The sequence below is a fragment of the Mercenaria mercenaria genome, chromosome 12, assembly GCF_021730395.1.
Source record: "Mercenaria mercenaria strain notata chromosome 12, MADL_Memer_1, whole genome shotgun sequence".
NCBI classification, from domain to species: domain Eukaryota; kingdom Metazoa; phylum Mollusca; class Bivalvia; order Venerida; family Veneridae; genus Mercenaria; species Mercenaria mercenaria.
Window position 1 is genome coordinate 57517341 of NC_069372.1, and position 21840 is coordinate 57539180.

General features: G+C 33.8%; 1 protein-coding gene across 1 annotated transcript; it reads left to right on the plus strand.

Annotated features, from left to right (window-relative positions):
- The first annotated feature begins 1286 nt into the window (after positions 1–1286).
- On the plus strand, positions 1287–16381 carry LOC123534989 (sodium/glucose cotransporter 4-like). The gene is made up of 15 exons (XM_045317493.2): positions 1287–1493; positions 2130–2201; positions 2590–2694; positions 2963–3022; positions 3610–3714; positions 4146–4251; positions 5290–5370; positions 7085–7290; positions 7769–7904; positions 8159–8266; positions 9496–9646; positions 10444–10612; positions 11419–11634; positions 11982–12069; positions 13284–16381. The coding sequence occupies exons 1-15, from the start codon at positions 1410–1412 to the stop codon at positions 13523–13525; spliced, it is 1929 nt and encodes a 642-aa protein (XP_045173428.2). The 5' UTR covers positions 1287–1409; the 3' UTR covers positions 13526–16381.
- Positions 16382–21840: the final 5459 nt, after the last annotated feature.

The following is a 21840-nucleotide window of genomic DNA, read 5'->3' on the forward strand; positions in this document are numbered from 1 at the left end:
ATACCACATTAGAACAAAAAGGTCACCTAAACTTAACAAGTACATTTTTTAAAATAGTTTTCATTCAATAAATATATATTCTCATCTAGAAATGTTTTTCTAAAACATCAATGCTTAGTATTATACATTTGTAATCACATATTATGTATCAAGTAAAATTATGGAAAAGAGTTTGTTCTTCATTTGCTCACACTATAAATTGGTGGCATGGCATCATTATAGCTGATTGATACGAAATACAGCGATCCAACATATTTGAGGTAAGGCGCCATCATAGCCGCTCTTAGGGATGTCACAGGGGTCATGCGAAGAAGTGGATACGGATGAACCTTTAGAACGGATTTTTGAGCAAATTGTCATGGGTTTCAGGACGGTTATTGTATGATGCACCAGATCTAATGCAACAGCTTAAGTAAAATCATGTTTCGTTTGGAAAAATAGTATACGAGGTTCAGTATGAACCTGATTTAGCCCGTACTATAGTATGTGGGTATGCGAAAAATTATGGGACAATCACTAAGGGGTTGATTTTCGAAATGAGCCTGTAGTGTTATTCGGCCTCAAATAAGAGCCTACCATTGAACTGAATATAGAAAAAGAAACGTACACCTAATACCGGGTATTATGTTTTCTTACGGGTTTCATCATGAACAATTTTTTTATGTCACGGGTTTATGTCAACAATTTGTGAGATTGATGACGTAGAAGTATGGGCGATTTGGACATTTTCTTTATTTTAAATTCGTCTGTGGTACATAACGTAGACATTTCATGTATCTGTAAAGGAGTGCATTTCCAACAAAAAGTTTTGTTGCGCCCTCGTGAAATTATTACGCCCGAGGTATAACCGACCATCGTGTATAAATAGTGAAAGCACTGTTTTGCTATAAATTATTTCCATTCTTATGTGTTCTTTTTTGTTAAATTTATTATATTAAATATGATTGAACTGTTTCTTCGCGCAATCATGGCGCCAATAGTCTAATAACTTTTACAATAATAACAACACAATGTCATAAACTCTGAAGATAGATCTAGGACGTTATGTGAAACAGACCATTTGCTTTTAAGATCATTAATAGAGTGCTGAATAACTCTCAATATTAACGAGACAGTCTATCGAATTTAAGTTAAATTATAACGATTCTAACCTTTAATCTCCAATGTTAGGCAAGTATAAACCGGCAGGTCATTCCACTATGCCGACAGCGCTTGTAATCTCATAGATTGACATACTTTACTTATCATCTTAACGTTATCTTGTGATCTAGTTTTCAAGTTTGGTTTGGGGCTTATGTTATTATAACTGATATGTTTGTATCTAAGAATCTGATAGGAAACTGGTAGACTTCAGACTAAATTAATATACTGGATTATATTTTATATCAAGGGTGCCAGACAATTGAGAAATGGAGACACGACGGATAACTCACTGGGGAGACATCGCTGTTGTTGTTGTTTATTTTGTTCTTGTTTTGCTTGTTGGAATATGGGTAAAAAAAACTCTTCTTTGGAATAGAAATCTGAATACACACAATTACAAAGCGGAAACTACTCTTTATAGTTTCTTTATAAATCTTTCTATAGCCATTGTGATCGCAGTTGTGTGCATGTGACTATTCCATTTTGCCGTAGATCTCTTGAACACTATGATTACTAGTATATAAACACACAATTATCTCAAAACATTTTGTTTTATATATGCGATTAAACCAACTACGGTGAAATCATCAATATAAGTAATGGATTAATCTTTGTAGATATCGTGGTTGCATGTTTTCAACGAACCTAAATGCAACCAAAAAAAAAAAAAAAAAAAAAAAAAAAACCTTTTTATTTTATCTTTAGAATTTGACATCCTTGAATTCATAACCGTTTGTCTACAAGAAATTTCATCCGCAAGAAATGAAATGATTCCATAGTACTAAATGTATATCTAACGATGTTCGGATATATATCAGAAAAGTTCAAAGATGGCATCCAATTGAAATTAGTTAAATAGTTAAATAGTTAATTATATTATTTCATTGATTCATTTGCTATAGGTATACATATAATATTGCCAATATGTATGAAAAGTAAATACATACTGCGGACTACGTCTCGTGATTGATTATTTTCATCCATAGAGTTTGTGCCGACCAAACAGAGGGACAGTAAGGAGTTATTTTCTAGCCGGACGTTCAATGTCATGGATCCCAGTAAGTACATGCGTTCTTTTGTAACATTTCTGTAGACTGGGTAAAAGTATAACTTGTAAACAGGTTAATGAATAAATTCATTGAAAATATGACACATTGTCGAAAGAAGCTTGGCTACAGGTTTCACTTCTATACGATACAGATTCGTTCCTTACACTGAACCAGTAAACTCAATACTCTAATGAAATCGCTAAAACGTTATAAATGCTTTCAAAAGTAGGGACTGTCAAACATAACGTTTTGCGTTTGTACGTAGTGTGGTCTATTTTAAAATGAGGAAGAGTTAAGTGAGTTGAGATAATTATATTTAAGTTAAATATGTACTTCGCAGTGCCGTTTCATAGCAGGAGCAAAGATATATATTGTTTAATCAAATCATCTTCTTTAGGTTGGGGCATCGTTGTTCTCTAGCAATATTGGAAGTGAACATTTCATTGGCCTGGCAGGAACAGGGGCAGCCAGTGGATATTCAATTGTTCTTTATGAATGGCTGGTAATATTGAAATAACGAGAATTTGCATAGACAACAAATACTTTAATATCTACTGTGTGAAATGCTATACCATTACAATGCATTACATAATATTTTAAACAAGTATAGAAAGCTGCGCTTGGCTGATTTCTTAATTTAAAATGACTGACATATACTTTTTATTATATTTTTTTTGATGAATAAGTTTACGTTTGAAAGCTACTCATTTAATTATTAATAACTAAATGCATGCTGTGCATATTTGTGTTTCATACGTTTGTCTTTCCAGGCAATGCCATTGCTAATTGTTCTAGCATGGATATTTGTGCCAGTTTATGTTGCTGCAGGGGTAAGTCAGGTTTGCTATAAAGCAGTGCCGAATTTTCTATAGAATTAATACTAAGTAGAAGTTATTTAATATTGTAATAAGCTTATTTCTATACAAAACATAGAAAAAATATTATTAGAGTCTGTGTCTTAAATAGCCAGTTTAAACCTCCAGATGGTGTTTTGCCACATCCCGTTAAAGGTGATGCGCCACTGTATTCCTTTATTATTATTTTTTTTTTGCCTCTGTCTGTGAAGTATGCACGTACATTATATATACATCCATGCATTCAATTTTTGAAGCATTTTGCTTTTATTATAAAAAGGGTTGTATGGCTATAATCTTTTTTATGTCCAGATATTGATTGTATTTGTTAGAAACCTTCAGGAGACATATTTTACTCCCTGTTGTGATAGTATATAGTATAACAAGGCACGGAAGGCTCTTATATTAAACACACAATCATCAAATCGATCAAAGTATAACATTATGTCAGTAATCGATCATCAAAGTAATGAGTTACTCACGAGTTACAACTTAATATTTTGATTTATTTTAACCTCAGTGTTATTCGATGTCTCTCTATTTCGATTTCACATTGTTAATAGGTGTACACAATGCCAGAATATATGACTAAACGATTTGGAGGGCAAAGAATACGAATCTACCTGAGTGTGCTTGCTGTGATTCTGTATATTGTGACTAAACTTGCGGTAATTTCTTTTATATATGTTTAGTATAATGGTGAATCACTAAAATATTGAGATCATTATCACTTTCTGAGAGGTTCGATATTAGCTTAACTCGAACAAACGTCCACAGTCCACAGCGTATCCAAACTGAATCAATATTAGCACGATTTCTTCTGTTTTTAATTGCCTATAGATCAAAGCAAAAGTTCTGTTCGACATTATTGCTGTGAAACTGAATTACAGCTATACGAAATGTGCCGCGCCATGAGAAAACCAACATAGTGCATGTGCGACCATAATTAGAGAAACCGTTAGCGAACAGCATTGATCCTGACCAGATTGCGCGGATGCATAGGCTGGTCAGGATACTTGCTGGTCGCACATGCACTATGTTGGCTTTCTCATGGTGCGTCTCATGTATACATTTTGGTGTCAGATTGCTTCTTTTGCAGGTCAGCATATTTGCTGGTGCTCTTTTTATCCAATTGTCTATGGGTTGGAATATGTACTTGTCAGTGGCTGTTTTGCTTGTAGTTACCGGCATTTTTACAATTCTTGGTAAGTTTTACCTAACCTCAAAATTAACGTAATAATATTTTGCCCAGGAACTGTTGGCTGTGTATGTAGAGGTGAAAACATTTTAAATTCGAGTAAACATGAGCTTTGATACAACGTATGAGACTTGTTCAATATATGTAATTTAACTGTAGGTAGTTTAGCTACGATAACAATCTAATTTAGTCCCCAATTCATACTGTTATACTCAAATATAAATATCTCCTCTATATAGAGTGTTGGTATTTATTATCGATTGGTTAAGGTGGTGGTTAAGGTGAAGACTTCGACGTGGGCTCGAAATCTCGTTTAGTGTATAGGACTGTGTCTATGAGGAAGCCATCGATCTGTGTTCTTGACGGTCGTTGTTTCTATCGTTGAATCCATTTGCTCATGTCTGAAACGCTACAGGGAAGTGCAAATGGTGTCTTCCTCTAACACAATATAAAAAATCTACGTAGAATAAACAACTTGTTCCAATATGGCATTCGCCGTCTCATTCTTACCAGAGATCAAGCATTTATATCCTTGTAAATTGTTTTCAGTTCCATTGTAGTGCATATTGGAGAATTTAGAATGAAATTATGTGCTTCAGTCTAGCTTATGACGTGTTTGATGATCAGCACTAAGGAACGGAGTCAGTGTAAGCTTATTTAAAAAGCGATTCATTCTAAATCAGCCGTGCTCTGAGAAAACCAACATAGTGCGTTTGCGATCAGCATGGATCCAGACTAGTCTGTGCATCCGCGTAGTCTGGCCAGGATTCATGCTGTTCGCTTTCAAAGACTATTGCAATTCGAGAAACCGTTAGCAAACAGCATGGATCCAGACCAGACTGCGCGAAAGCGCCGGCTGGTCTGGATCCATGCTGACTGCAAACGCACTATGATGGTTTTCTCATGGCGCGGCTCAAATCATTTATGTTCCTGTAAGGAAAGGGCAAAGCTATATTTTGTATTTTATGTAGCACAGTTTAGGTAGGAAAAACAAACTTGTCGAAACTTTAACTAGTATGTTACCTTTTTTTTCTCACTGTTAAAGGTGGTTTGGCCGCCGTCATATACACAGACACCTTTCAGACAGGAATTATGCTGATTGGCTCTATCGTTCTGACTGTACTGAGTAAGTAACATTATTATTTGGTTTTCTATATATGTCCGTTCACATGCAATTTTATATTTATACCCCTTACATGACAGACAGCCAGTATTGTATTATTTGTATTATCACTATTATTGTTCTTGTATTTGTTGTTATTATCAAGTTTGATATACCTTTCGTAGGGTGGTAAATGGGTGTAAAATGTTTAGTAAGTGTCCAGTATTAAGTAATTGCCTACATACTTTGAAAAAGGTGATTGTTTTGAAACTGTATTGATTGCAACAAAGAAACTTACTTTAACTGCCCTGATTAGATATGGAAATTCGTATTTATGTAAAATGATAAAATGACATACTAATTAGATGGCTACTAAACTCTAGCTGAACTACCAAAAGTGGTGTTAAGGAAAGATGCTGTCGACTTTTCCTTGCAGATATTATCCGTTTCAAATTGTAAACATTTGAGTTAGATTTGTTTGAGTGATATTTATTTATGTAACTCATATCCAACATCAGAGAATGTAGTGCCATGCAATAGCACTTTCACATAGATTGGCTATGACTGTGTTAAATATCGTGTAAAGATAGATATGTAGAGATTTTCGTTTGATATTGGTCAGTTTTCGAACTACACTTCGATGCACAGAAAGAACATGCAATATTGCGCATGCTCTAGGTCCAAGTGGAAACTTTTTAATTGGCTTCCGTTCCACATTTCAAAGGAACTACTCAGCTTAACCTAGTAATGTGTGATAGAGTCTTGATTTGTTCAACATGAATGCAATCTGAAACGGGTAAAAGCCTCATAACTGAAATTGCCACAGGTCCTTTCCTTATCAGCTTTTTATTGATGGTGGAGCTCAGTTAAGTAGTCGTAAAAGTAGATGTTTCTATGATATATAATGACTTCTCAATGTCAATATATTTGTAAAACGCTCTTGCAATGACTGTGCGTCTGTTAATCATATCCGAAAGAGTAGTTAAATAATGTTCGAAGACAGATGGATGGATGGATGGATGGGGATTGTAAAAAAGTCCTCATCAAAGGAATTTGACTTATGTGTTTATAAAAGTTCACTCACAATTAAATGCCATTATAAGAGTTATTTCTTTAAAATAAATTTCAGCTATACAGGTATTAGGTGTGTATTGTTTTAAATCTTAAGCTATTGACACGCATGTTGATTTTATGTTAACATAGATGTTACTGTTAATATTTTCAAATATAATCTTTAAAACGATACACGGAAATGTTGTCAGTATGAATGAACATTTGTTTAATAGGGATGTTTTTGCAATGATTTACTTTAAGTTTCAAGACCAAATATATATTAACCGTTTCATCACTCTTAAATAATTCTCCACACAGCATTAGTCATTTTTTGTTTTTTCAATTCGCAGGATAAAATCTTGTATAAAAGTATGGTCTCATGACAATTTCGAATATTTGTTATCATTACTTGGACTAATCAGCAAACAAAATTAAAATTAGATGTGCATAATTACTGAAATTAACAATCGAAAATACCATACCAACATCATGCATATAATTTTTTATGATAAATCAAAACTAATTAATATTTTTTTTTAACTTAAATAATTGTATTACCATCCTTTTCAGTTCCGTAGAATTTTGAAAAGAGCAGTAAGTTCATTAAACAGTTATAAAAGACATACACAAAAATCCTGTTACGGAGAAGGTGAGTCAAACAGTAAACATATTTGATTATTTCAAGGTTTTAAAGAAATCGGTGGATTTGCAAATTTTTATCCAATGTACATGAATGCAACAACAGCCGTTCGTGACACAAACAGTACATGCGGTCTGCCGAGAGAAGATGCTTTTCATATATTACGTCATCCAGTGACATCTGATATACCTTGGTTAGGAACAACACTCCATATATTATTTGGATGTTTGTGGTATTTTTGTTGTGACCAGGTAAAAATTCTACTAAATTCAAGTAACCTCATGTTCTAGATTTTTCAGATATAGTTCAGATAAACCACTTGATAACATGCTTTTTATAGTTTTGCCAGCAAGTAACCAGTAAGGCAAGGCTTGTTATAGGCTCATGTATGTCACTCTCAATTATCTCATACAGATACATTAGGTTTAACCTAACTCCGTCATTGCTAATAATGTTTACATATATTTTTCTGAAGGAAATTTCATCGAAATTGACATAATTCTTTTGAACATTACGAAACATACATTTAAACTAAACGCGAGTTAAAAAATAATTATAGGTAGACCATTCGCTTGAAACGTTTACTCGTTGGTGCTTGCTATGTTATAATTATGAAATTAACTTTTTTTTAAGTTCACAACGTAAGTAACATCATTACCTCTTTTATGGTTTTTGTTATACATACGTATGTTGGTTCAGCTAAGCCTTATCAATTCTTTATATTGGCAGGTGATAGTACAGAGATCATTAGCCGCCAAGACATTGCCACATGCCAAAGCTGGGTCGCTGGTGTCCGGCTACCTTAAAATACTCCCTATGTTTATCATGATAATGCCCGGCATGATCAGCAGAATTTTATATCCGGGTATTGCTTTATATCTTGATTTTAATGTATTGTATATTATAAAGAAGTTTTTTGTATCTCCTCTGTTATTACATTATTGTTTCTTACTTTCTTTGTTAGTAATTTCGGTATATTTATAAATATATGGAATACAGGTACCTGCATGTCCTTTTATCACACGAAATAAATACACATTACCTAGTGCATGTTAGGTAAATTCATACAAAAATACAACTATGATGAAATGAAATCATACATTTTCAATTTGTAAACAGATGCTGTGGCATGTGTGGTGCCAGAAGAGTGTATAAAGCATTGTGGTAATCCTGTTGGGTGTTCAAACATAGCATATCCAAAGCTGGTCCTGGAACTTTTACCAACAGGTGAACAATACATTAAAGTGATCTGTTGCACATTTATCAAAATTATACACTGAATAATCCATCAAATTGAATGAAATTTCGTGTAAGTATGTAGGATCAAATTTTTTCTACCGTTAAGAAATTTTCATACTCTATGAGCTTGAAGAATATTAGTTTATAAGAAAAATAAGGGCAGAAAAAGCACCGCTCTCGTTTTTATTTCATAGGGCATTTTCTTCGTCCACTGATAACGCATTTCTGAACTTAATTGAAAAATTGAAAAAGGGGGTATTTTATAACACATATGATATCCCACTTAATGTTATAGGGATTTCAGCTCTTACAGGTTATTACGAATACAAAATGAAATTAGTATTATATAAAAATAAATGTCACCAACAATTCTCTTTAATTTTGGCACAGTTATCCCATCCACTGTTTTTCAATGGAAAAAAGTATTTAAATATATCAAAAAATCTGCCGTTAAGATTTTAAAAAATATTTTGCTGCTTCAATGACAGAAAAAAATGCTTCAAAATGGAAAAGAAAAACTGTTGGGGTCATCATACATCTAAGAGATATATTTAGAAAAAATCTTTAAAAACTGATGAATTTCGATATTTTTAGTTCTTTTTGTTTTAATTTATACTTCCGAGATAAAATAAAGTGCTATATATATATCAGTCAGAAAAATATCAGACCCAAACCTGATATTTGAAATTAACGACCCCTACCCCATCGTACATCAATTTTAGGGAAATTCCAGCCAAAAATGAGGTTGAACATTTTTTCGTAACTTGTTGAATCTGGTTGGTCAAATGGTACATTATTAGCCATATTTTAATTATTTAACATTAATTTTTGGCATAAATTTTGTTAGAAAGAAATTTCGAAAAAAACATTTTTCAAAATGGGGGATATCCTAAAAAAAAAAACCGCTCGTACATCCTTAGATTGCGTTTCTGCTGTTTTTCTGTAATAACAACTTTATTTGGAAGTCATGTTTAAACGTTTATAAAACACATTATAACAGCGGGCAAACTCTATTTATAGGTGTGAAGGGTAAATGTTTTTCAGTTTTTCCTGGGAGGAATACCGGGTTCCTGGTTATTTTTTGTTAATATCTTTTATACGGCATTTGCTTGACTTGTCTGGAACTTGAGAAAGAATAGAAATGCATTTTCCATAGCATATATAAAGACGTGTCATCAACTTTTATTCCAGCGTAAGGAAAATAGTTTCATTTACAGGCCTACGTGGACTTTTAGTAGCAGTAATGCTATCAGCTATAATGAGCTCACTTACGTCAATATTCAATAGTTCAAGTACCCTCTTTACAATGGATATTTGGCCAAGGATTCGGAAAAGAGCATCAGAGAGGGAACTGCTAATTGTGGGACGGTAAGGATGAATTTCTTACATCATGTTAAATGAACATAATGAAAAGAGAACAGTGACTGACAATCTGGATTTTGTTTGTTTTTGTGTATTGCGCCGTTTTCCAACAGTATTTCAGCCATGTGACGGCAGACATCCTTACCAACGTTCCTGGATTCTGCAGCAATAGTAACCCGCAAGTATCTGCTTACTAAATCCGAGGTGGAGCAAACATTATTCGTAAACATAATCTTCTATGAAATCGCATTGGAGAACAAACACATTTTCTCGAGCACCGAGCTCACGACACCAAAGAAAATAGATCTGGGCTCTTTCTGGTAAGCTAAGAGGACCAGCCGATGATTGCATGCTAATTAAAAGGAATGAACAAAACAGTATCCGATTCCGTAAAGGCCCAGAATTATTTCTTTGTAATATTCTAAAACTGGTTCTGAAATAGGGATGTTCTGTAAAATTTTTTATTTGAATATGATATATGAATGTTTGTATTGTTTATAACGTAGAGGAAGAATGATAGTATTATTTACACAGTATAGAGGGTTTTGTGTATCATTTTAAGCATCTTTGGGACACTAAGGAGAGTCTAATTCGCTGCACAACACGTGCTGACATATAGAGTAGCGTCATCAGCCACCTGTTGAAATATGACAATGCGCATAGTAAGACACTTGTTTTATTGCTCCTGTTAGTAATACACAAATAACCGTTCGCCGTATCTTTATATGTTTATCGAGACAGCTGAGTCAAAATGCTGAGTTTAAGGTAAATTGTAGCAAACGGTAGATGTTATCCGTTTACAGAGTGTTCATACTTCTGTTGTGTGCATTAAGTATTTTATGGATCCCCCTCGTCAAGTCATCGAAAAGTGGACAACTGTTTATATACATCCAAGCTGTTCAAGGATATCTAGGAGTTCCTTTAGGACCTCTGTTTATATTTGCCATTTTCTGGCATCGTATGTCCGAACAGGTACGTACATTTTGTATCGTATTATCTATATATTATCTATATGTATTAGACACCATTAATCATTAACAAAGGTTATTTAACGTATATAATAGATGAAAGTCCTCGGCTACAGTGGAGGGAACAACTTATTTCCTGCCAAGACCACAGCAGGTGTCAGATTTAAGTCCTCAGCATTCAGTCTATGCCGATACTGCTGGAAACAGTACGAATCTAATATAAAATAATAAGAAAACATGATTTACTACAAATATAAGTCGCAATAGGGAATCGAACCCGGGGGGTCGCTGCCACGGTTGAATGTTTAGTGTTTGCAAATTTCACTGTTTTAGACTGGATTATGGCTGGTAAATAATAATTACGTTACACGTGCTACGTGGAAGTTACTTGATTGATTGGTGCAAAGGATAAAATTACTTAATTTTATCAGAAACTCAAAGTGAGCAATAATCCAAATTGTAAGATGTTTTGATTTTGCGTTGTAAACATGATAAATTTACTACCTAAATCACATATCATGTTTGTTTACACCAAAAACATTAAACTAATTAGAAATTGAGTTCTTTGTCATTTATAATCTTTCATAGCTAGCCTTTAAGTATATTAATGTTTGGTATCTATATCATTTTGTATTCTTAGAATTTACATTATTTATATATTCATCTTTAGCTTATAAGTGGCTGAGCTTTGTGTCTTGAATTCGTAATCGTTTGTATGTTTTGAATGAATTTTGCAAAACACGTTTACTGTGCATGTAAACATAAAAGGGTGCTATATAAATGTGGTATGATAGAAGCATTTCTTTATAGGCCGCATTTTGGTCCCTGGCAATAGGGCATTTATGTGGTATCATCAGAATGGTTTTAGATTTCTCGATGCCAGCTCCCGGGTGTGATGAACCAGAAACCCGTCCAGCAGTTCTTTATAAAGTGCATTTCACATATTTTGGAATTCTTTCTTTTGTCATCACAAGCCTGTCGATTGTTATTATAAGTTACTTCACAACGTCAAGCAACAAAATTCAGGTACGTATTGCAAGTACATACATTCATAAATTAACTGATCAAAAGTAGTTCTGATGAACATTTAGTGAACTATATACTCCTTGTCTGGAGCTTTTTAAGGATACAGAGTTGGAAAAATGACTCATTTAAATTACATAAATAAAGAATTATATTGTAGTCGCAAATACTTTTGCTTGCTTTTGTTTTGCAATTATTGGAGAAGTCTGTGCAATCATTCAATTGATTTATCCTGAAAGAATTATGAATTACTAACTTGAAGTAATCATTTAACCTGCAGAATAAAAAAAGGCAAATGTATATACATACATTCATTGTGTCACTTAATCTTATATGTCCCTGTTGTAAAGGGTTTGACGTGGTGGACACGAAGGAATGATATCGAAGAAAATGAAAATGATGTTTTGCCAGAGAATAATGTCGTGAGTTTTGAGCAAGGTATTTACTATAGTATTTGAGTTTCGTAAAGTCCTTTTAAGACATAAATTTGATGTTAAGACGGTCGTTTTGATAAAATGTTGTCTTGTTTTATGTCCGTTTTAGGACGCCTTATTTGTTATTTTAGGTTTTATTGGTACATTAGGCTCCTACTGGTGAAATGCCGGATGGGACTAAAGGAATGCCTTCCGTCCTTTCGCACGTCTGTCTGTTCGTCCGCAAATCTTGATCCTGCAATTACTCCAAAATTATTCTATGTTCATTTAACATGGTATGTGAATAGGGGCATTATATAGATTATGCACATACATGATTATGCTTGTAGGTTATACTTCAAGGTTCAAGGTTACTATTGAAGGTCAAGTAAAACTTATTTCCACTCCATAACTTTTATATGCGTGGATGGATTATCTAAGTGTTATATACAAACGCTCCCCATGATGAGGCAGTGTACCAAGATATGATCCATGCTTGTCGGTTAAAGGTTAAATTCACTGTTTAAGGTCAAGTGAAAATTTATTTTTGCTCCTTTTAATTGCACTGAAGAAGTTTTTTACTATACAGAAATGTTAACCATGTTTAGACGTTGTGCTGCGAACATGACCCATGGTTGTCGGTCAAGTAAAAATTGTTTCCGCTCCATCACTTTTATATGCATTGATAGATTATTTTAGTGCTGTATACAAACGCTCCCCATGTTGAGACAATGTATCAACACATGATGTAGGTTTGTCAGCCATAGGTCATTGTCACTATCAAAGGTCAAGGAAAATTGTTTCTACTCCATAACTTTTATGTACATTGATGAATTATCCCAATACTGTATACAAATGTTCCCCATGATAAGACAATGTGTCGCGTACATGATCTAAGTTTGTAGGTCATGGTCATTATTAAAATTTAAGTAAAAGTAGGTTTTTTCTTAGCTCCTAAATACCTTGAAGCAATTTTAGTCCTAACACTGTTGCCAACAACCAAAAGGGACAAACACTAACAAAGTTTTTCACCCGTAGGTGACTTCTGTATTGCCACGGTAATACTCGGTCACTTGTTTATTTTTATGCTATGAAAATTAGTTTTCTGAAAGTAAGTCAAGAATCTGAAATGTGTTATTAGTAGTTTTGTCACGTGCAACTGCTGCGGTAGAAGATTTGTTATTAAATCTCTTGACTCTCATATTCACGCACTTTATCTTGATATTATGATTTTGACAGGCGAGGCCATAGAAACTGGCGAAGATCAAGGACCAACAAAGCAATTAAAATTCATAACTCTCCTTTACCAAGTGTGCGGAGTACCCCAGAAAGCGGTCACAGTAAAGAACATAAATATGGAAACAGAGAGCGTATATAAGGAACATTTCATGAAGGAAACTTCATTTTGGAAAAACCTGCTAGATATGAATGCATTTATAGGTGTGCTTGTAGTTGTTTTTCTAATTGGCTACTACCATTGATGACGTTCTCTCTATTTCTTGAGCTTTTCCTGCACATATATGCATTGATGATTTTCTTAAAGAGATTGAATATTACCATTAACAAACTTATTAGAAAACTAAATTTTTAACCCCACTTAAGCATATGCGAGGAATACCTCAAATGGCAGTAGCGGCGAGAAACGCAGATCAGAAACTCTTCAAAAGGAATATATGTCAAAGCAAACCACTGCTTGGATATCACCTGGAGGAAATGAAAGCATTTATGTATGTGGTTATAGTTCTTATAGGCTTTTCAAGTGATGATGTATCCATAGATGACGTAGTTCACAAATTTATTGCGGAAATTCCATCTTCTAATGGTAATTGGTTTCTTCCTTGCAGCAATATATCTAATAAAGAATTTCACAGAAAGAACATGTAGAAACTTAACTTTATACCCCTGTTTTACCATACACACTATGAAAAACGTTAATTATGAAAGAGAAACTGCATATTCGGCCAAGGAACATTTCTTGGGGGAAACCATTTTCCGTAGGAAAACTCGGAACATGAATGCATTCATTGGTGTATTATTTCTAGTACATATATTTTTGATTTGCTACTTTATAAACTATGACGTACATACTTAACATCTCTGCTATGTTACTGAAAGCATTATAGATTTATGCATATATTCATAGCAAGATCTGGGTAAATTTCACTTTGACGATATAAGCAACATCTAGGCAATAACCTAGCAAAATACATTCTCGCATAAAAACTACTTTTTCCACAAGATCCGCTCACGTATTAACGGGAGAAAAATCGTATACAAACAAGGCAGTTCACGTGCTGTTAATGCATGGTTTCTATTTTTGAAATACTTTGCCAGAGACGTATTATTAGTGCTCAGATCATGACAGATGGACATCTGGTATATCTGCGTCTTGTTCCTTCCATAATAAGCTCTTATTTTGTAGAAAAAATATGTTGTCTAATCCATGGTATGTTTTGCTGTATCAATTACCAAAACCAAACGCACAACTCTCTCCCCTACAGAGCCAAAAAAGTGCTTACTAGCTTCTTCCCTTTGTTTACTCCCTTTTGGACTGAGCGTTGGTTCAGTTTTTGCGGATAACTGAGAATGTATTTAATCGCGTGTAAGTTGTATGTTTTGGGGAATCATAGCAATGATTTTGGGAAGTGTCAGTCGGTATACTTTTACTTAAGCTAGCTTGTCGTACTAATCCATACACTAAATAAGTGTTCGTAATAAAAATAACTCGAATGTCAAATTATTGTTCTTGAAATTGTGTTCCTTTTTCCCGAAATTTTAAGTAATATGCAACATTATAGGTAATGTTATGTTTGTGCTAACGAGAAATGAAATAATCGTATAAAAACCTTCAAAACGTGCTTATGGTAGGGTTGTTTACCGTTTCCAAGAACAACAGAATCGGAATTAAAAATTGTACCATAATCGTTAAATCATCACATATGAAAACAATATATTTAATCTTCGTATCATGTTTTTTTAATGTTAGAATAACGACAATGCACGTTTGTGTTGTGTATTAACGATTACCACGTATAACACAATAAAGGGAAACAAATTCAGTATTTCCATAAGGGTTTCTTTTACCAAGAATAACACAAAATATGAAAATGAATTGTTATCTTGCAGATGACAGAGTAGCAGAAAGACAAAGTGATATAAAGTAATATTTTGACATTCTAAGCTTTGGTACCAAATTTTTTTTACGTATATATAACTACATGATAAATTAAATGCAAACAATATCAAATGAGATCGTTGCAGCCAAGCGCTTACCTAACACCACAAAGAAATTAAGATTATTATCAAAACCAGAGAAACATTTTAAAGGTATTCAATATTTGCAATTTTCGTAAACGTATTATTTCACGAAATGGCATATGATATCTCGAAATATAATTTATAGGCTGTACAGTAGTAAATAAATGTGCTTTATGTTTTATATAAAATAAACAATCTTCCGAGAGTTGTAACACATAGCCAGGCCCATTTTAAATAAGAATTATTAGCAGTATGTTCTTATAAACCACCAAGAAACGTCGACATCACGTGACGTCTAGCAAATTTCGCGCCTTTCTACCTGCAACCAGACGTACACAAGCTAGAATAGAAATTGGATACACAATATATTATTATGAAAGAAGTATTCAAGGTTATATAACAACTCTAACCGTACAATGCCTCATTTAAAAGAAGGTATGTCGCACCCTGAATCACACTTCATGTTATAGCTTAAGCATCGGAGGAAGACCCGATGTACCCCTACAGACATTATTGCATGATTGGAATTGCATCAGGAAAACTCCCAGTCTGCATTTCTGAATGACTTTCTCATATGACGTTTCTTGCTGGACTCGAACCCACAGAGGTTAAGGGCAAGTGTGTTTAGTCACTAGTCGGGAAGGATTATATCATAAACATATAAAGTTTCTGTGTAAATCTATTAATTATCATAAGCATTTCAGGTCTAAAGAAATGCTTTACAACATATATTGCTAGAATCTACTACTTCGATGTTACACAAATTTTTACATATATTTACAAAGGCACAGCGTAAAGTTTATACCACCGAGACAAATATTGTCCCAAAATGTCATGACATCTTTTTATGAGAGGTGTTATTCTTATATCTAAACATACTAACAACAATACGTATATGTTCAAAGATCTGTATTTATCCTGTCACTTGCAGTATTTTCGACCCGATATCAGGGTGCCGTATATCTTTCTTGATATACCGTCAGTTGATCATGTGACCAGTGATATACGGTCAGTTGATCATGTGACCTTATGATCGATATTGTTGTCATAAGAAATTTTGCAACGAAACCATCATCATTGTGTTGGAAATGTCCGAACTAAGAAAATGAGTGGTCAAATAATGAGTTTTTATTCAAAAACGAAGAAGTTATTGCGATTTTGCCAGTAATCACCTCATTATATAAGTGACGTCATTACGAATATGATGTCATTAAAGCGGTTGTCGCACACTTATTTTTGTAAAATAAATTGCCAAATATCGGAAAATGAAGTAATGACAAGATAAATAGAATAATAGGTTAGTGCCTAAGATGGAGAAAGTTTATCTGGCTCGGCTCCGGACGTTATCAGGTTCGCCTTCGGCTCACCCGATAACCTCCTCCACCTCGCCAGATAAACTTTCTCATCTACGGAACTCACCTATTATTCTCTATTTCAGAGCAACAGAAGTTCGATTTGAGATCTTTATATTAATGTCTGAAACCAAGACGGGAAATTTTTTAATTATATAGGGATAATACACTTATATATATGGCTTCTGCAGACGTTAATGCGCAAAAAGTATTGTTTTCACTATATAAATTGTGATGACTTTAAGTTCCAGGTACAAATTTTAATTACCATTATGTTGTTCTTCGAAACGGACAACATGTTTTGAATATTCATAAACGGGGAGCACAAATCAACAACACTAACAAAAGCATATTTTCATAGTTTGAAACTAATTATTTTGATTATTCCGATTCTCGTTATTTAAAACGTGCCATTAACCATATTTTTCATAACTTCATTTACCCGAGGAGTAATGTATTGGACGTCATGCGGCAATTTGAAGTCATAATTGACGTCATAATGCTCTCTTACCGGCCCGCGCGTCAAACGTTGTTTATCGCAGAATATACAGATCTTTGTTTAACTGGAAATCAAATCGAGCCATGTTTGAATTAAAAATAATATTACATATTAAGAATCGTTTTAGATGTGTCGCCCTGCTTCCAAGATTTTTACGAATTGTGTGAAATACCAAATGAAATTATACTGATTGATTCTTCCAAATATCGTTGATACGATTCCTAAAATAAACTGTCATATAAGTTATACGCGATTCAATATATTCACGGTTATCGACGACCTGTTTCCTAAAACTCAAACCGAAAAAGATTATACAACGATGCGGGAATAAATATCCGGCCCTGACACAGCATTTAAAAAATTGCCCTGTTAATACACGATATTTCTCCCATTAACGCATGAGTGGATCAATGAAAACAAAAAGTTTTTATGCAGGAGTGATTAATTAGCCTAGTTTCTTTCTATTGTTCAAAAGATCAATTTTAAGTCATTACATTGTTTTATAGTGCACCTCCCGATACGCTCTTACAGAGTGTGAAATACATTCCTTGGGATTTACTTAATTTGCATTTTGTAGTTTTAAGCTTAGCCTAGTTAAATACGATATATTGATTAAGTTTCAAATATTAAGCCAGATCATATTGAGACAAACGGCACATTCTGGCCACAAATTTTCCAAAACTGTAAAAAATTTAATAAAACTTTTCTGTACAGCATTTAGAGATCAATTCAGTTCATTTGTTGAAGATTCGAGTCTCCATACTGCCATGAAACGATATTCCAACACAAGCAGTAACTCCGGCAAAAACATCTCAAGCTTGATCATCATTGTCAAATTTTGGAATAAAGCACTATCCCCTATCCATATGGTCCATGTAAGTATAGAAATAACACAAAGTTATCTGATTTCCAACTGCACATTTTCCTAAGTATACAGCTATCAAGAATTTGCCAGTTTTTGTTGGTCTGCGCGCATCTATGGTTTCAATGATCTTCCTTGTTATCTTTTCTTAGGCTATGTTTGTACTATTGTCTACCATATAATAATCTAGACGTTACTTCAGTTATGCATATGGAAACACAATACATGTATTTTTATAATAAAAGTGTGTTTATAACTCCGGCAATGGTGCACTGAGGAAAATTTGCATAGGGCTTTCATGTATTCCAGCAAATTTTGTATTTGCCTATCGTGTACAGAAATTATAGGAAGACGATCTCTTAAAATTCTTGTGTTAAATTATCCGGTAATGAAATTTGTCTACATTGCTTAAGTTTTGACGATATCAAAATCTCAATAGATATTTTTTCCTCCTTGCGCAAAAATATCAGGTAAGGAAAATGAAAAAGCCTGGTATGCTTTATTGAGAAATAAATCAAACTAATAGTAAAGGAAAAAGAATTGACTTTAACCCCAAAGGACCTACATTAATTGACAAAGCATTTTATAGTAAATTCTTTGAGCTAAATATTAGCAAATATAAAGGTATTTGAACTGTGTTATGTTTATACTATCTTTAATGAGTAGAACGAATTCTTACGATAGATCTTTTTAGAGCTGCTGGCAACTAATTTCGTCAATCTTTAATGTGGAGTATAAAATTTGCCTGTGGTTGAGAAGCCATTAGCAACAATTTGTCTTTTAAGTCTAATCCTTAAAAGGCGAAAAATAAATTAGTCCTTTAATTTAATTTCTTGCCCTTAGAATATATTTCTTTGGAAACTCTTTTTCAAAGTATACCTATTTTCTTTATAAAAGCATTTTTTTAATTGAAACTTTTTCATCGTTGCGACAATTATTTAAAAGAAATACCTTGAAAGAGTGTTTTGATTCCTTGCCAAAAACTTCTTTGCATTTCTAGGTGATTTCTCTCATACTGTTTATGCATAGATAGATTATTTTTTATAAACATGTCAGATGCATGACGTCAAAATTGAAGTGGACACATTTTATTAGGTAATATACTGAGATATTCATTCACGAAACTCGCTTGGGATGTAAATTTCTTCATACCATAATTTTGATTGCCGGCCGTCCTTGGGCGGCGCCCCACTTGCTTGCCTGTTAATTTATCTGTCTCTGTTAAAATTTACAATGGTCAAATGGCCAGTGTTTCTTTCACTTTATATCTATGAATGTTGTTGTAAGAACAGTGCTTCAGATTACACCAAAAAGTGTCAACATAGACGTAGTTAAATCAAACTCCTGGAATCCGTACGTTAAACTGGGGGAAAAGGCAGAGAACAGTATTCATTTTCAGGGCATATATAGTCTGGAATCATTTAATAAAAGAATTCTTAATAATTGGACTCTTTGTTCAAGAAGCCAGTAGTACATGTTTTGCTGGGTATGAGGTTGATACACAGGAATTGTACATGGTACTTGGACGCCGATGAGGGTATTAAGTTCTCAACGTGGAGAGAGCTTTGTGCTGTTTACAGAGCGTGATGTGTTGATTTGTCATAGAGTGAAATTGCTCACTGAATGGCAATACCGGCGTAGGTAATGTTGTTTGAAAGTGTTAAACGGAATCAGATTTTGCCAGGTTTAGCAGTAATTGTTGTTGTTGTTTTTTTTTATTTGTTTGTTTGGTTTTTTTTGTTGTTTTTTGTTGTTTTTTTTTGTTCAGCAGATTTTATTCAAGTTACCCAAGAATGAGACTGTCAGAGCTGATAATTTATCTAAGATAGTCGAAAGACATGACTGGTGTATTTTTAAGTAATATTGTAAAGAATAATAAATATATGGGGTTGTTTAGACGTTGACTATATAGCCAATGAGTGTAAAGCTAAGTTATCCTGGTGTATTCAAGCATTTAGTGTAGAAATACTTTGAGTGTAGATGCTTTTTCATATGACTGGAGTCTGAGCCCGGCTTATTCGTACCCCTTATTAGTTTGATTTCTAGGGAGAAACATTTCGGGCTGTATGAGTTTTAGTTGTTCCGGCTAGATTTGGGCCGATGTTGTATTTTGACTTTTCTTGCCAACAGAATAGGTCATGAATAAGATTGAAGAAGGGAGGTAAATGTGAATTTTATATTTTATTTGAGTTGATATTGTCACCTCCCTTGTTCTGACAAAAGACGCGTATTATGTGAAAATGTTTATGTATATAGAGCTTTGTAAGTTTGTTATATTTCTGCTAAAGCATATTAAAATTGAATAATGGTTCAGATTAAAATCTTCATTGTATATTCGTTTCGCAGTATGGTGAAATAATAAACAGGCATTTCATTAATAACTGCTGCTTTTTTGTCCACGTCTGTTCTTTCAGAGGTATGATGCTGGATCTTCCGGACCCTGTAGCGGGCAAGGTGTCCTCGTTACCTGTGCTGCTTAGGGAAACAAGAGCACATATAGCACCGAAATATAGTCACTGTTTTTGAGTGTGTTTTATTCAACAATAGATAACTTTGTCAACTGTAACAAATCAAGTCGATATTTAAAGCGATATTTTACAGGTATCTTGAGTGCACATCCGTTAACAAGCGCATGAACATACTGTGCTGATATGTACGATGATTTCTGTAGAAGACCATTAGTGACAGAAATTGTTGAATCAAGCTCGTATAAACTTATATGGGTTTTTAAAACGCATAGTTCAGTTCACTAGGTTCAGTAAATAAACAGATTAAAAACCCCGACGCGCGACGGCACGATACGATATTGCGTTGTAACGCACAGCTGTCATATGTGATGTCACACCGAAACGATGTTCCGTGGTTAACGTACCATTAAAAACTGGTTTGACAAGAAATAGAAGTGAAATGACTTTTTTTAATTCTTCCATTGCATTGTTATTAAAAAACATGGCGCGATATCAGAATATGTGTTACGATAGACATGATATAACAAGGAAATGACATGTGATGGCGTGGAAGTAAATGTTGTGACAAAGCATCATATAAATACGATATGACATGATATAATCTTATATGACACGTCTGTAACGTATCCGGGAAAACTGTAGCAGCAGCATCCTAACTGTGTAACATGATATCCTCTATAACCGAGTCCCGTGTAACAGTTCCTTCCCCGTGAAGTAGGACTGTAACTATCAACTTCAAGTTAAAAATTATCTCAAGGTTGCATCTGGTTACTACAAAATGAAATATTCATTAGTGTGCAGGAAAAAATGCTTTGCAATTTATTCATCCTAATTTTTTGGTAGTAGATTTTGTAACCGTAAGGGAAGTCCTTTTAGCCACGAATGACCCTATGTCTAGCGAAACGCTAACGTTTAGATAACTGATACGCTCTTCTTTTCAAGACTCATTTCGCAAGCAGGTGTATAATGAATTTCTATGTAGAATACGAAGACAAAATTAAAGTGTTTTCTTATTTTAGGTTTAATAATTTCTTCTATCAACAATAGAAATTATCATACATGTCTATATAATAGACAACGCCCACTTGTTTTTATATGTGGTACTCCAACAAGACCTATTAAAAAATGAAGGTACATTGTGTAGATAAAAGTAACTTTTTCCAAAGGCGTATATACGTTATTTTCTTAATTAAAAGTATAGACATTCACTCCGCTTTAAGACGAATACGGAAAACATTATTTAACCACATGCCGTAAACAATTCTGACATTCACTCCGCTTTAAGACGAATACGGAAATTTTAAACATTATTCAACCTCAGACCGTAAACAATTCTGACAAATGCGGTTTATTTTTG